This window comes from Lagenorhynchus albirostris, chromosome 7 (assembly GCF_949774975.1).
Source record: "Lagenorhynchus albirostris chromosome 7, mLagAlb1.1, whole genome shotgun sequence".
NCBI classification, from domain to species: domain Eukaryota; kingdom Metazoa; phylum Chordata; class Mammalia; order Artiodactyla; family Delphinidae; genus Lagenorhynchus; species Lagenorhynchus albirostris.
In genome coordinates, this window is record NC_083101.1 from 49,211,970 (window position 1) to 49,228,114 (window position 16,145).

General features: G+C 40.9%; 1 protein-coding gene across 1 annotated transcript in view; it reads right to left on the reverse strand.

Moving 5' to 3' along the window:
- Nucleotides 1-16,145, reverse strand: part of MAMDC2 (MAM domain containing 2) — a 164,411-nt gene that overhangs the window by 37,139 nt on the left and 111,127 nt on the right. Inside the window, exon 10 of the mRNA XM_060154991.1 lies at nt 14,757-15,022. Coding sequence (XP_060010974.1) covers nt 14,757-15,022 — 266 coding nt within the window. The remainder of the gene's footprint in view (nt 1-14,756; nt 15,023-16,145) is intronic.

Below are 16,145 nucleotides of genomic sequence, written 5' to 3' on the forward strand. Positions count from 1 at the left end.
GGTGGGGACAGTGGGGTGGAGAGAGAGTCTGTACAGAAACGCAGCCACAAGGCTGGGTTACTCAGAGGGGCTAGACTGCCCCTAAACCTGTAAAAGTCCAGAAAAGTTCTTGATTAAAGCATGCAGGAAAGAAAAAACATTAACGTTACTAATTATAACTTTATGAAGTGTCATAGTTTAAGTGGTACCCAACACAATGAATAGGGCTTTGCTGAGGGAGGGAAGTAATGAAAGCTTTTGCAGGGAACCACAAACCTTTGTTGTGTAGTTAAAAAAGCATCGTTGGTATTAAAGAGCTCAACACTGGCTGAACTGACTGGTTTTTCACTGACTTTTAAAGTAGTTTCATGGCCTTCCAGAGAGACATCGCTGGCCAGGTTGTTGGGTTAATCCACCACCTACTTTACCAATTGAAGAGCCCCAGTTGGGCCTATAATTAGTATGTGAATGATAGTTTCCAGAAATGGCCTCCTATCTTCACACAGAAGCATTTCAATCCTATGCCAACACCACCATAAATTACCCATGTTCGAAAACAAACCTAGTTACGTTCTTGTTATAAGCAGTGGACCTCAACAATTTACCAGAGGGTTTGATTCTGGGTTAAATTTAACTTCTATTCTGACGAGGTTTGAAATCTTCTGGAATCATTTGCACAGATAAATTTGGATATGGCGACTGCAGAGTTGGTGGAATAATTACTCACAAAATTACTATAATCCAGTCAGTGGAATTCCAGAGCCCTTCATTAAGATGCTTTTGACACAATTGCAGGATATACTATACTATGTAATGCAACTGCATTCATTTAACTGTTTGACAATAAGTTGTTAAGAGAATTAAAAAAAAAAACCATAAAGCAAAACAAAAATTCTGACATTAGACACTTGGCTAAAAGGGTGGAATTTTCACAAATCCCTAAAGACAGGCTGAGTGGAGCTTTATCTAGAAAAATGAGTATAAGACTTTAGAATTCCAGCCATGTTTGGGGAAATAGTTGCTAAACCGTAACAGCATGCCTCCTGCAGATACTATATTTGGTCTTCAGATCCCACAAAAGGCAGAATGACCATGTGTTTTTAAATAAGTCTTTAGCTGACCAACACTTTTTTCTTAAAAGATCCATCTGTTTTGTTTCTTCTTTTCTTAAAGACCCAACTGATTTAATTCAGCTCTTGGCTTTCACAAGCAACAAAGAGTGAACAGCTTCCAGCTTTACCCAGCATGAGTCCGTCTGCTTGTAAGAGTCTTCCATTTTAGGGTAGAGGGCACCCTGTGGTAGATTTGCAGATCAGCAGCAAAGTTTTTCATTGTTATTTGTGTGGTAAATACCCAGATCTCTCAACTCACTGATTTCAGAAATCTGCATTATTTTCAAATCATTTGGTCACTGAAAAGGAAAAGGAGTTTCCAGAAGACACCTCAGAATTAGATATTTTTTAGAATGAGGAAAAGGCCCAGAGACCCTATGATATGAGCTCAAGGTCATATAACAGCTAGCTGTAGACCCGGCCATGAAACATGATACTCCGAATATCTGACAGAACATATTTCATTATACCAATCTGCTCATTTTCTCCTTTTTGCTTTAGGTATTTTAGAATATGATTCTGAAAGGCTTGAAACTCCCCAATTAATAGCAGAGGACAAGTATGTCTTTGACCTGTATTTATATTACAACTAGCTTCCTGTCATTTTGCCTTATGTATGTTTATAAAGAGTTCTCCATCACCTGGCACCAGAACCTGAATCTTACATAGATCGTGACTGAATTTCAGGGCTGGTGAGTGTTGAAACCTCTCCTCGCAGGCAGTAACCCCGCCTCTCCACAGCAGGTGTTCCCTAACTTCACTGATGTCCTTCTCTCTCTTAGCCGATGACCTTATGTCTGCTCCACACGGAAAATTTAGCCCATAAGAAAGAATCCCCTCAACTCCCCACATCCACACCTTCAATCTTATCTTCATTTGCACCCATTTTCACTTCCTTTCCTTTGTTTTGGGAGTGAGGTCTGTCTGACTCCAAAATTCATGCTCTCTTTTTTGTGGGACATAGATCCTGCACAATCCTGTACAATTAGTATTGAGGGTCTAAATGGAAAATAAACATGAAAAGCCTCTGAAAAAATGAACATTAGAACTAAAGGTGAGATGGTATCATTTTTAGAGTTTTAGGATCTAATTTCACACCCTAATAACGAGAACATTATTATATAAAATTTTCCTATAAGCCTTTCATCGTCACTAAAGGAAATAGGTGTGAATGCCTTCCTGGACATACAATGTGGTTCATCTCCGGCCCACCTCCCTTAGGGAGGACCCCTGGTCAAACACTTCCCTGAGCAATGTAATGTAATCATCAATTTAATTGTCATGCCCAAGGATGAACATCATAATACGGTCCTATTGTGACACGTGGATGGAGATATAAAACATCAGTCCTACCAGGAGACTTGGAGAACACAATCAATTGCAAAAAAGGCGGAATCTACGTCTTTGTCTTGACTCTCAAGGGCTCACCCCTGCTCTGGATGAATTTCTCTGGGTCAGGAGAAGACACTGACCTTAGCTAATAGCCAAACAGGAATAATGACTTCACTCTGCTCATGTATGAGACATAGAGACAGTGTGGGTCTTATTTTCATTAACTCCCAGGGCAAAGTGGAGATCCGGACTTGAGGCAGAGCTGTGGCTAAAAACTTGTATAATGCTAAGCCCTTTTTAGCTGTGTTACAACTTATTTAATCAACCCCTACTGATGGATAATTGGGCAGTTTCCAATTTTGCAATATTACAAATACTGCTGTAATGAATATTGGTAGATAAACCTTTGTGCATAACCATGATTATTTCCTGATGATAAATTCCTAGAATTAGAATTATTATGTCAAAGGATATGCATGTTTGGGATCTTTCTTTTTGATACAGGTAATTGAATTGTCATCTAATAATATTATATCAATTTACCTTCACGCTAGAGCTTATGAGAATCCTATTTCCTTGAATACTCACCTCTCCAGGGAAATGATTTATATATAATATACTTAAATATGTAATTATATATATAAATATTTAATAAATGAAATTTAAGTATATATATAACTCCTATATTATATATACATCTATATATTTTTGGCCTAAAGTGAAAGATTTTTTAATTGATAAACTGAACAATATAGGCAGTATGAATGCAGCTATTAATACAAATATCATACTCCAGAGTATTATGTTTTAAAAATATCTTGATCCATTTGATAGACAAATGTGCTATTTTATTACTTTTTAAAGTTCTTTGATTATAAATGAAGTTGGACATGTTTGTGCATTTATTTTCCAGTCATATTTCTTTTTTTCTGATTTGCCTGTATATATTCATTGCCCACCTTCCTACTTCTTAGTTCATGTTTTGCTTATTGATATATTAAATTTAAAGCTTAAATGTATTAGGAGTTTGTCATATACGTTGCAAACTGTTTTTTCTGCCTTGACATTTGCCTTTCAGATATGTTTATTAGGCAATCTTTATTTGGAGAAAGACACTAAGGGAGAACTAAATGTCTTGGTTCAGAGACTGAGATGAAATAGGCAGGCCACAAATAGTAATGCGTCTTTGAGCATTGCCTACGTTCACATGTAAGCCAATGTTGAAGAGAAAACAGGAGCTCATGACCCTTCAGGGTGTGTTGGGAGATGCATAGGGAGGTAGCTTGTTGACCACCTGGAGAGAGACTTCTACTAGATGTAGGTACTGCAAAGACAGAGCACAGAATACCCAGAGAAAGCCACACAAGGGAGGGAGAAAAAGGTGAGGATACCTATGCAAAAGGAAATAAGGTATTCTTCTGTGGGAGAAAGTAGCGAGTCTTTACTAATATGTGAATTGTCGATTTCCAAGTAAGTGAATTGAGCTTATACCTAGAGTGTCCAGCAAATACTTACCTGGTCTATGAGCTCAGGAAACCAGAGGATCACCAGAGAATCTCAAAGTGCAAATTAGTCAGTGTTGCCTCATCCAAAAAACCCGGGAAAAGATTCCCTATAAAGGCAGCCATCGTGAGACTGTGAAATACAAGATTAGGAATCTGGAAGTGTGGAGGGGGGTAGTGTTTTTAGGTTTATGAACAATCTTTGGAATACATTTTTGCTTAATTAAGCTTACTAATAAGACTATGGGGAAAGAATGTCCCAGATATCTCCATGGTGCTGAGAGAACAAACGTGGTAATCCAGCCATATTCTATGAAATTAATTCCTTGGGAAAGTCATGAAAGAATGCACTGACATAAACACCACACTCATGTAAGTTGTGTGTTAGCAACTACCAGTTGTGCTAATCAGTCTTTCCAGTCATTTCCCTATAAATTGACATGAAACACAGAAACCCAACAACAAATATCTGAAAGGAAATGAAAGAGAAGGAAAATCAGAGAATCTCAACTCTGCCTTATGCATATTTAAAGTAATTTATAATTCCTGGACTGACAGCTGACACTGAGTTTTGCTTGGAAAAACTCAACAGTAGGCTCCTTTTCCATACTTAGCTCCTCTATCCAATTTCACATTAAAACATATTCCACTTGACAGTATAATTTTCCTGGCTCTGTGTATGGAAACACCCTAATCTGTTCTATAATGTGTTGATTATTGTGTCAGAAATTAATGATCTTGCAGTTTCTGCTTTGCACTCAGCTGCCCTGCTTTAATTATGCTGGAACATTAATATCCTGGAGCAGTCATTTCCCAGTGTTCTCAGACATCATGAAATGTGATAGGAAATTCACCTTTTCTCATGTATCTTATCTACACATTGGTTTTCTGATTCCTTAGTCCCTTTATAGCAGAGTGTCTTGTTATTAAATAGCCACCTATTTATAAAATCTCTCCAGAAACTTACTAGACCTGTTCTTCTATCCAAGCGAACTGCTAAGTGTCGTCTTTAAAAATTTTAGAACCCTAGATATTTTACAACTAGTTTCATTTTCATTATTAAAGGGCAAAGTGAAAAGCAGAAATCCAAATCACAGACAAATTTCATTCACTTTTTGCTAAAATGAGAAGATTATTGCGAGAGGAAATAAAGAAATAGAGAAAGCTATCCACAAGGACTGTGCTGCACAATATTAAAAGACAGTTCCTGACATTAAGATGTCTAAAAATATAATAAGAATTAGAAGAGACTGAGTGGACATCTTAAAACATGTTTTTTATTTCAGGGAGAGGTGACATGACATTCTGATTTGTGTCATTTCATGCCAGAGTCAAGACTTAAAGCCAAGTCTTCCTAGCCCTGACCTAGGATCTTTTATCATACAATCTCATCCCAACAAAACACAAATTAATGACTTATACAAGATTCAGAGAGGAAGGGGCTCTTGAGATGGACTTTGAGAGAAGGGTAGGATTTTCTCAGGTATGATGATTCCTGCAGCAAGATCAATGGGAAATATTTGCTGTTGATAAACCCTGGAGGGAGCAGTGGGGGAGGAAGGCAAGGATTTGAAGAAGGAGAAACTGCACTGGTTCCTAGACAGTAATTGAAGACACGTGTTCCAGGGAGTTTGAAGACTAAAGGAATGGGATAGGGTGGCAACTTAAATGGGTAAAAAGGTGAAAGGAAGGTTTGCTGTTCATTTGTATGACCAACATATGTTGGCAGCATGCAAAGGACTAATGGAAATTGAAAATTTATGAGAGAGGGAACAATTTATGAAATAAGGTCCCAGAGGAGGCAGGACGACGAAATCAAACGTATAGATGACCGGTTGGTTTTGACTGAGAAACCAACTGTCAGATTCAAAGAGAGGCAAGTGAGGATTCAGAGAGGAACAGAATTGAAGGGGTTTGTGTTCAATGCCTTCATTCTTTTGGCAGTTGAACCCATGAGGTCACATCCTAAGAATGAGGCAGGTAGGATCGAGTTGGAAACTTGCGAGTGAAAATGGATCTGAATATCTGGGGTGGGGAACGAGCATGGAAGTCAGTGAGAGATGATCTTGAATAAAAGGCTTTCCCAGCAGCATGGATCCCAGCAGCCTGGAGGGAACAGTGGCGATTAATCTCATTTTCTCCAGCTGTGCTGAGAAGCTTAGGGAAAAGAAGATGAAAATACCTGCTGAGGGTTCCCAGGGGTTAAGAGGACAAAGGTAGGAGAAGCCAGAAGGACCTGTGGGTGGGGAGACTATGATGTGGAAGTGGGTGCTCCATGGACCACAGCACAGAATGGAGGCTGGAGAAGCTGTGTTGGGGGACAGGAAAGGGATCACGAAAATCAAGAGAGCTGGGAAAACCTCATATCAGTCTTTGGGAATAGGGAAATGGTGCGATGTAAGTTGTTCCAAAGAAAAGAGTTACAGCTTTTGGTTTTAATAAATATCATCATAAAAAGCCCCAAACCAGACTTGGCATATATGTGTTTATGTGCATCCTTATATCCACTCCAGCAGGATGTTCCTGCTTTTAAGTGTTCACATTCAAATTCCTTGCAGGACCAATTGCACAGGTGCTACGTTATAAGAGATTATGGTTTATATGATTCAAAGGCAGAAACAGTTCACCTTCCTTCTTCCTTTGATGTATTTACATTGTTTTTCCTTGCCATCAACACATATTCATTGAGAGTTCGGTTCTCTTTCCAACTATTTATTGAGTACCCACTCTGTTCCAGAAATTGTGTTCACATAAGAAATAAAAAATAAATAAGATATGGATCTCTGTTCTCCAGAAGCTTACAGTCTGATGTAAGCTAATGTAGGTAGGCAGGTAAATGGACAATTTCCATACAATACATAATGCTATGATAGTAGTATGATGCACAACATAAGGGTTCTATGTCAAGTACTCTGAGGAAACTGCCACCTTACACAAGGTTGAACAGGATTCCTTAATGTAGAACTTACCAGAGTTTCTAACATGTTACTGTGCAGGGTGAATCTTCATGTGTGTATGTGGAAGTAGAGATCTAGCGTACAAAACTTCCCCAACTCATTTGACCGCATAACCCCTTTTCAATGGAATAACTCAAGGGATTTGTACTCCACGGGACATACTCTGAGAAGTGCTGACATAAGGTTCTTGCCTGGTCAAAAAAAATGTATTTATATTTTTTTCAGACTGGCCAGATGGGGGTTTTCTCCATCTCCATAAATGACTTTTGAAGTTTGTTCTTTAATCTTACAACAGAATAAAGATGCAGACTTAGAAGGGTTTACCATGCAGACTTTAATGACTGCTGAGCTGATCATTAAGCCAGACCCAGATGAAAGAGAATGCCTGGTCATGCTCTCATTTATGGGACATTTAACATTTTTTCCAAAAGAAATATTTGATGAACATGATATTGAGTTCCTCCCAGTGCCTCTAATTAACAGACCACTTAATGGTCTTTTGTTACAGGGAAAACTTGCTTCAAGTCAAAAGATATTGCAGGACCTGATATAGGTGCTATAGTGACCAAGCGTAATGTCAGCCCAAGGATTTGAACATAAGAGATATGGGAACATATGTATATGTATAACTGATTCACTTTGTTATAAAGCAGAAACTAACACACCATTGTAAAGCAATTATACTCCAATAAAGATGTTAAAAAAAAATTCAGGGACCAAAAGCATGTTTACACTAGGCTCAAACATTTTTTTCATACATTAAAAGAACATCAAGCCATCCAAAAAAAAAAAAAAAAAAGGCTAATGTTTGCGCTTCATCATTACAGACTTTCTGACAGCAACTCTTTAGTCTCTCCTGACATTTAGCTTTCAAGAAAAGCACTTTGGAGTGAATTGTTCCCTCTCCGCATTACCATCTCTAGCGTGTGAAAGTCTCAAGGTAACTCTTGATTACCTGCTCTCTATTTAGTAACATGCTGAGGAAAAACAGATCAAGAAAACCATTTCATGATTCATGCCCTTACAAAATGTTTCTAAAACGTTAACAAATATATTGTCAGCAGTTCATGATTGTGTAAGTGCAGTAGTCTAGTACTATTAAAATAAAGATTTAACTCCGACCTGATTTTAATTTAAAGAATACTTCACAGCAAAAGTTCAGGTACAGAATTACCCAGGTACTGAAGAGATGTCACCTATGAAACCTTATAAGGATCAGGACCTAGGAAAAAAATTCTTTGGTCTCTTTGTCATTCTCTCTTTTCTCTCTCTTGCTCTTGCTTTCTCTCTCCAGCTACATTAATGTCAGCTATGTGCCAGGTACTATGCTAAGGGGTTTACATGATGCACCATAATCCTATGAGGCACGTACTACTAATACACTCATTTTGCATATGAAGAAAAGCAAGGCTCAGCAATGTTCACATAACTAGCCCCAATTATAAAGCCGTAAGCGCCAGGGAGCCCACAGCCAAGTCTCTCAAGCATTATGCTGTACTTCCCTCTACCCCACAGATCTCCTTTGTCTGTGCTGAAACACCTTGAATTTTGACCCCCTCCTAGGAGCCAAAGTGATTTCTAAAATAGAACAACAGAGAGTTAATAATGAAGCCCTAGAAATTTTTTGAAGTCTTGAGTTAGGGCTGGCTTCCCCTTCTTATCTGATCCTACACTTTCCACATTAGCCAGGAGAGGGCTGGGGTGGGGGCATTAAGGTATGGTATAAAAAGCATGGATTCTGGATTGAATAAGACTTGGATTTACCTCTCTGCTCTGCCTCTGAATAGCTGTGTGCTGTTGAACAACGTCCTTAATGTTCTGCACAAGCTTTCTTCGTCTGTTAAATAGGGCTATACAGCTTTCCTTCCTAGCTTGCTGCGGCATCAAATGAAGTAATGCATGTCGAGTGCTTAGCACGGTGTCTGGCGCGTGGAAAGTGTTCAATAAAAGTTCCTGTTGCTGTTGGCAGCTGTGACATTACACAGCCATCCATATGGCTATTTTGTTAGAATGGTCTCTGGGAAATTCTTACCATTGCTATCATTCCTTAAGTAGAAATATATATTATAGTTTCCATCAAACATTAGACTGTATAGGGGAGAGAGCAGGGACTTGTTAATCGAATCAGCCCATTGTCCTTAAAATGGTCTGGGTAAGAACTAATATGGAAATAAAGGTAAAGAAACATCCAGAGTGGGAGGTACCCGGGAAGGCACAGGTGAGCTAGTGTGCAGGGATTAGGATTGAGGCAGGAGAAACAAAGGGAAAGAGGCTGAAAGTTTTGACTTTACAATTCTGTCCAGGCTGCCCATCACTCCACTCAGCTCTGATCTCACATGACAACTCACTGAGAGGTGAAAATAATGTTCATGAAAGCAGGCTATACTAAGAAGCAATGTGAAGGGAAGAGATTATTGTTATTATTTTGTGCAGCACAGATACTCAAACATATCTACCAAACATCTCCACCAGTGAAACTCACACCGGGATTAGGGTTAGGCCAGGTGTAGTCAAGATTCAAATACAATGCTCCCAGCCAGGGAACAGGTGTGAAAAGGCAGCCATTTACTCTCGTTGAGTTGGGCCTTGACCACTCACACCTGACCGGCTTTAGGAATGGCGTGGCGAGGACGCAAAGCAGAGACAGGGAAGGGTCTTCCCCACAACAGTGACGCACATTCAGTGAGCTCTGAGTTTAGGCATTCATTGCTAGTAGAACATGACCTTGGGTTAGTCTAACTGTATTCTAGAATGCCAAGAGCACTAAAAGGAGATACTTTACCTCCCTTACGGGAATGCTGTGAGAATTAAATCAAATAACAGACGGTGCCTATGCCCCAAGACATATTGGGAGCCTCACTTTTTCCAGCTGCACAAGAACAGGCTTTCCCCAAGACAGGATGGAGACCTTGAGCACCCAAAGATACCTGCGGCAAAGGGCAGGCTTCAGACAGTCTATAGACCGCGGTTCAAACCCCAGCTCTGCCACTTACCATCCTTAGAAAGTCCACTCTTTCATTCTTTTACTTATTCCTTTTCATTGTTATATTTTTATGGGAAAAGAGAAATGGACAGTGAACAAGTAGACAAATCAGAAAATTTCATATTGAGGTAAATGCTATGCACAAAATAAAATAGGAAATATCATGGGGAATAACTTGGGGATGGGAAAAGCAGTTACAGACTGGGTGGTCAGGGAAGTTCCTTTCTAAGAGGAGACATTTGACTGGGACAGTAGAATGGGAACCGGGCTTGACGTAGGATAGATGGGGGCAGGGCATCGCAGGCAGAGGGGACTGCAAGTGCAGTGGCCCTGGTGAAGGAAAGGCCTTGGGACTCAGGGGACAGAGAGAAGGCCGGTGTGACTATGGGGACTGTGTGACTATGTGATCATGGGCAGAGTGAAGGGAGATGAAGTCGGTGAAGGAGGCGGGGACCAGATCGTGCATGGCCTCTTAAGCCACAGGAGGGAATGGAGCTTTATTCTAAAGACAATAAGACAGTTTCATGCGGGAGAGTGGCCTGATCCTATTTCTGTTTCAAGATGATGATTCTGGTGGCTGCATGAGAGCGTAGAGAGAGCAAGGTGGAAGCAGAAAAACCAGATAGAAAGATACGAAGCAGTTTAGGTGGCTGGGGAGACACAAGTGGGCATATTCGAGATGTAGTTTTGAGGTATAACCGTTAAGGATTTTGTCTGGAATTTGAGGGACAGTGGCAATGCGACAGCAAGAATAGGACTATTTTAACTTTTTGAAACTTCGGTTTCTTCAACTGTAAACTTATAAACATGCAGCATGGTGAGTATAGTTAACAACACTGTACTGTGTATTTGAAAGTTGCTCAGGGAGTAGATCCTAAAAGTGCTCATCACAAGAAACAAAATTTGTAACTGTGTGAGGTGACAGATGTAAAGTAAACATTGTGGTGATCATTTCACAGTATATACATATACCAAATCATTATGTTGTACATCTCAAACTAATATAGTGTTATATGTCAATTATACCTCAATTAAGGAAAGAAACTAAGATTGCAAAGCCATTTCAGTAGTAGAGTGGAGATTTGAAGCCAGAGAGACTCCTGTCTCATTATCCCTAATCACTGTGCAATCCTGTCTCCAAGACGACACAGGAGAGGCCTAGGAGGCCCAGGGCACCCTAACCTATTCTGGGCAGTGAGCCAGAGGAGGGGTGTCTGTGGAAGGGACATTCAGCGGTGACTGAATTAACAAGAGTCTAGGCAGAGGAGATGTGTGCAAGGGCTCAAAGTGGGAGAGGGCAGCATGTTCCAGGAACTGAGTGCAATGGGATTAGAATGCAGGGAGAAGCGGCCAAGCTGGGGAGGGGATCGTGTCAGAGCATGAGAGCCTTTTCCCTCAGAGCAACGGGAAGCCAGGGGGTCACTGCATGGGAGGCTTCCTCATCATCACTCTGCCTCTGGGCAGAGCGCAGATCGGAGGTGGCAGGCATGGACTGCAGGTGGGGTTGGCTCTTAATTTCAATTTTCAGAATCGGCTTAGAGAGCAACAGTTCTCATCTGAGGATTGCACACACCTCTGGGGCCGTGTGGAAATAATTTGGGTTGTTGCTGTCACTGCAGATGTCAAAATCCCAACCGTGTGAGGCATGGCCCCTCACAAAGGCAGAACTGTCCTCTTCTAAATGCCAAGGGGGCCCATACTGGGAAATCCTGCCATTGGCAAGGCACTGAAGGCTTCACTGGAGGAATATAAATGTTTTCAGCCATGACCGTGTAAAAGCAATTGTACAGCTGAGAGAACTGAGGGGTGAAGCGGGCAAGCAAGGTGAGGGGAAATAGAGGGGTGAAAATGCACTCACTGCACATAGTGGGATGTCAAGGGACACTACCTAAAGTTTATGGAACCAAAAATAGATGGCTAGGTGTATTAAAGTTACAAAGGGAACCAAGAGAAAAGTTAAAAATATAACCAAAAATTGTGAGGAGGAGAGAGAAAACAAAAGGAAATAGCGTAAATAAGCTAAATTTCTTGTCTTTCATAGCAGGGAGTCAGCAGATACTGCTAAGGTTAATGAAGCAAGCAATGAGGTGGAAATAGAATATTTAGAAGTATAGAGGAAGGTGTCAGAAAATCAGGAAAAACCCTTTAGAAAAAGAAGTAGAAGTGGAGTTTGAGTTCAGGGGTGCTTAAGGGAAACTCTGGCTTCTCATCTTGTCCCTTCTCTGAGATACTGTTTGTATGTTTGTTTCCACCTGTATGTGTTCCATAAGTCAGTGAACTTTAGTTTCCTGCCTTACTCAATGCTGCCTCTATGGATGTTAGATGGTTCTCTAACTCTCTGTGCTGATTCTGTTTAGAAGGGACCCGCCAAAAACTACTGGCCACCTTCAGATACGTGTCCAGAGTTTCCTGGCATTGAACTGTACCTACCATCTCCTCACCTGCACTGGGGCCAAATCCCTGAATAGGCTATAAGAACTTCTCTGCCCCCACTGGGTCTAGATCCAGTTTTCCTGAAGTGGCTGGGGAGGGTCTCTGTGGTCGCTGGGAGGGCTGGAAGTCAGCCAAAGAAGAAAGGGCAAATTCTCTGGGGCACCCTTATTTGCTGGGGGGCTTGCTCCCATTCCATGGAAGTCAGGTAAGAGCAGAGACTCACTCTGACGAGCCGGAAGATTACTAACACCCATGTTTTGTGAGTAGCGGATGGGGGGAGGGTTGGAGGCAGAGGGGGAGGGCTAAGCGTTGGGGAGAAGGGAGGAGTGGAGTGAGGCATGAGCAGGAGTTAGAATCCAGCATGGCCTGAACGTTAACCCTCCGAACACCAGCTCAGCTGGGCCTCTATTAATCACTGTTTTTTATATGTCCAGTTGGTAGAACTACTCCTCTACTTTTCTATATAGCCCTTCTGTGAGACAGTGAGATTGTACTGTTGGTAGTTATTTTACGTATCTGTAGCTTAATGTTCTATCATCTGTGATCTCATTCTCAGAAGTAGGATCTGAGCCTCTTTCATCTTTATATGCCCTGCACTGAGCATATACCTAATAAATTATGGTTGAATTAAGGAATAAATAAATGAATACAGTCAAATAAATGAATAAAATGTTTATTATGTTCTCCTTTTTTTAAAACGTTAGCAACAGAGGGTGTGGAGTACAACAAAAATTCTCTTATTTTCTGGTGCATCCCTGATTATGTGGGTCTGGTGCATGTTTGCTCTGTGTGTGTGTGTGTTGCCATAACTACTTGAGAGAGTTAAATAAATGGTAATGGGGAAAGAATGTAAGCCTTTGGGATCCCTAAGAGGTGCAGGGAAGGACTAAGAGATCAAAGAGGAAATGCAAAAATGCTGCAAATGTGAGATGGCATTTATAGAAAGATAGTCTCATTCAGGAAATGTTTGGAACTGGCTAGGAAATAGGCTTAAAAAACATAAGCCTAGGCTAGGAGTTGGAACTTGGCAACAGAAACATCAATTTGTTTCCTCTGTTGCTCAGGGGGATGAGCCAAATAGCTCAGTTTAGTCAGGTGACCAAAATATGATGGGATTAAGAAGGGGATGCCTACAACAACCTATTTAGTCAGCATGAAAACAATACCATCAGTGCTTATAAGATTGTGATAAAACTTGTGTGCTTATATTCTGCTACAGGTATCACAAATTGGTTTGACCCTTTTAGAAATCAGTAAGTCAAGGAGGCTGCCATGTCATTATAATCATAATTTCTTCTTGCCTAGCAATGAAAAAGAACTTTGTAAATATGTTCAAAGATCTTTGATTAATCATTGTAAAGATTTAATCATGCTTTGGTGGGTATTCCAATGAACTAAGAGTAACCAAGCAACATTATGATGGGAATGGTGTACAAAATTTAACAGGAAGTTATAGACAAAGCTATGGTTCTGTCCAGATGGTTATAGCTAAGAGAAGTTTGGGCCATTAATGTTTATGAAGAAGGTTCTACAGCTCTGCTAGGCATGTATCTTCCCCTGGGGAGCCTGGACTTTGGGTAATTCCTAGTTAATGAACATGATCAACTGACCCATCCATTCTTCAGTGATATCTATTGAGCTCCCATTGTGTGAGGCATCTGTTTGTAGGAAGGGACCTTCTTTTAGCTTCTTTTTTGCACAGAGGGTACATGAGAGAGATCTTCTGACCAACTGACAGATGAAACAAAATGGATTTTCCCATTCTAATTTCATCTGGGTTAGTTGACAGAATTTATTGCACCTGTAAAGCTTAAGTTTAAGTTTATGAGTTGTAAAATTCAGGAGATCACAGTTTTCTTTTGTATTTTCCCCGCAATGAAGATCTCTGTTTTCTTATTGCTATCAAATACTCTGCTGATGTTTCCATTATTTAAATTCTCTCTGTCTGCATTGGCTCTCATATTTTACTGAGTTTCCCCATCCTGTGTTCAGCTAGAGGTTTAGGCTGTTGACCTTAAAGCCTCAATGTAGAACCAGGCTCACTGATTTCACATTTTGAAAGTACTAGCATATGTGTGTGTGTGTGTGTGTGTGTGTGTGTGTGTGCGCGCGCGCACGTGTGCATGTGCATGTGCGTGCGTGTGTGTGTGTGTGAATTGTGGCTTCGAACTAAAGTATAGTTGTTGAACTTGGATTATTCACATATTCTCTGTCTTTGGACTATCCTCAAGGAATCTACGGACTAAACAAGTAAACTCCCTAGGTGACCATGACTCTGAGAGACAGAAAACTGAAAAGAACTGAAGGATATAACTCGCGCATGGCTGTGGACAGGGTGTGGGAGTGGGGCTCTCAGCTTGAACAGAAGAAAAACAACGCATCACCAGCTGAAAATAATTAAACAGAAATTCACTAACCCAGTTTAGCAACTGAAAATTGCAGAAAGGTTCTACTGTACCTTGGTAGGCATGGGCTTCTTAAAGGTGATTTCAGCTTGCATCCAAACGCCCCTTGGGGACTCCAGCACAGACCAGATCTTGTCTTGAACCATGTGGTTCTCTTCAAAGATATAAACTGCTAGGGTGTCACTCATTTTTAAAAACCCATAGATGGCATAGTAAAAACGCAAACAATACTGCAAGTTTCCTGGCAGGGAGGGACCGTAGAGCCTTCCAATGTAGCCAGGCTGAGACGTAAACTTTGTGTTGGCCATCAAGAAATACCCTGCAAATAGGACAAAACATTCAGTGCATCAGCAATGAAAAACCTAAATAATTCAGCCCAGATTATCAAGTGGGAAAATTTGGTTCAAGCAGTGGAGTTTGCCAACAGAGACTATTTCTACAGGCTTTAAATGATAGAAAGCATTTAAAATATTGAAAATATCTGTGTGATTCTATTGCTAATAAACCTTCTCCATTTTTTTTTTTTTTTTTTGCTGTACGTGGGCCTCTCACTGTTGTGGCCTCTCCCGTTGTGGAGCACAGGCTCCGGACGCGCAGGCTCAGCGGCCATGGCTCACGGGCCAAGCCGCTCCGCGGCATGTGGGATCTTCCCGGACCGGGGCACGAACCCATGTACCCTGCATCGGCAGGTGGACTCTCAACCACTGTGCCACCAGGGAAGCCCAAACCTTCTCCATTTTTAAGTAAACCTGTACAGATTTCCCACTGCATATGTCCAGATTCTAGTCATCAATCAGGATTTATATTTCTTTTTTTTTTGGCCGTGCCGTGGCTTGCAGGATCTTAGTTCCCCGACCAGAGATTGAACCCCAGCCCTCAGCAGTAAAAACATGGAACCCTAACCACTGGACCGCCAGGGAATTCTAGGATTTACATTTTTCATGAAACAAAAAGGATGAAATCATCTTGGGGTTCCCCACTTTTTGGACAACGAACTGACAACTAGACTGAGTAGTACTGAGTCATAGAGAACACAAGGCCCAGAGCAGATTTTCCGTCTTACCCCTGCAGTGACCAGTGGAGGGGGAGAGGTTACAGGGCCTGGCAGTCCTTGGGGGGTGATGGGTGGAGGGTGGTTTGTGTATCTGGGCAGAGCTTACTCTCTTGTTCATATGTTAAGCCTGCTCTGAAAAAGCAGGTTTTAAATCAGATAGACCCTCCCAGGTGCTGAAGATCTGATCTTCCCCAATTTCTCCTAAATAACATGAAAAAATAAGATCAAGAACCTCCCCTCCCACATGCTTCACCAACCCCATGGTAAACTTAAAACAGTTTACCATGTTAAATTACGTGTCCTATAAAGCTGGGGCAGAAAGAAAAAGAATAATACCTTACTCTTTTTCCTTTCCCGTTTTTGATCCTCCTTCATCAGTTTTCTTTTG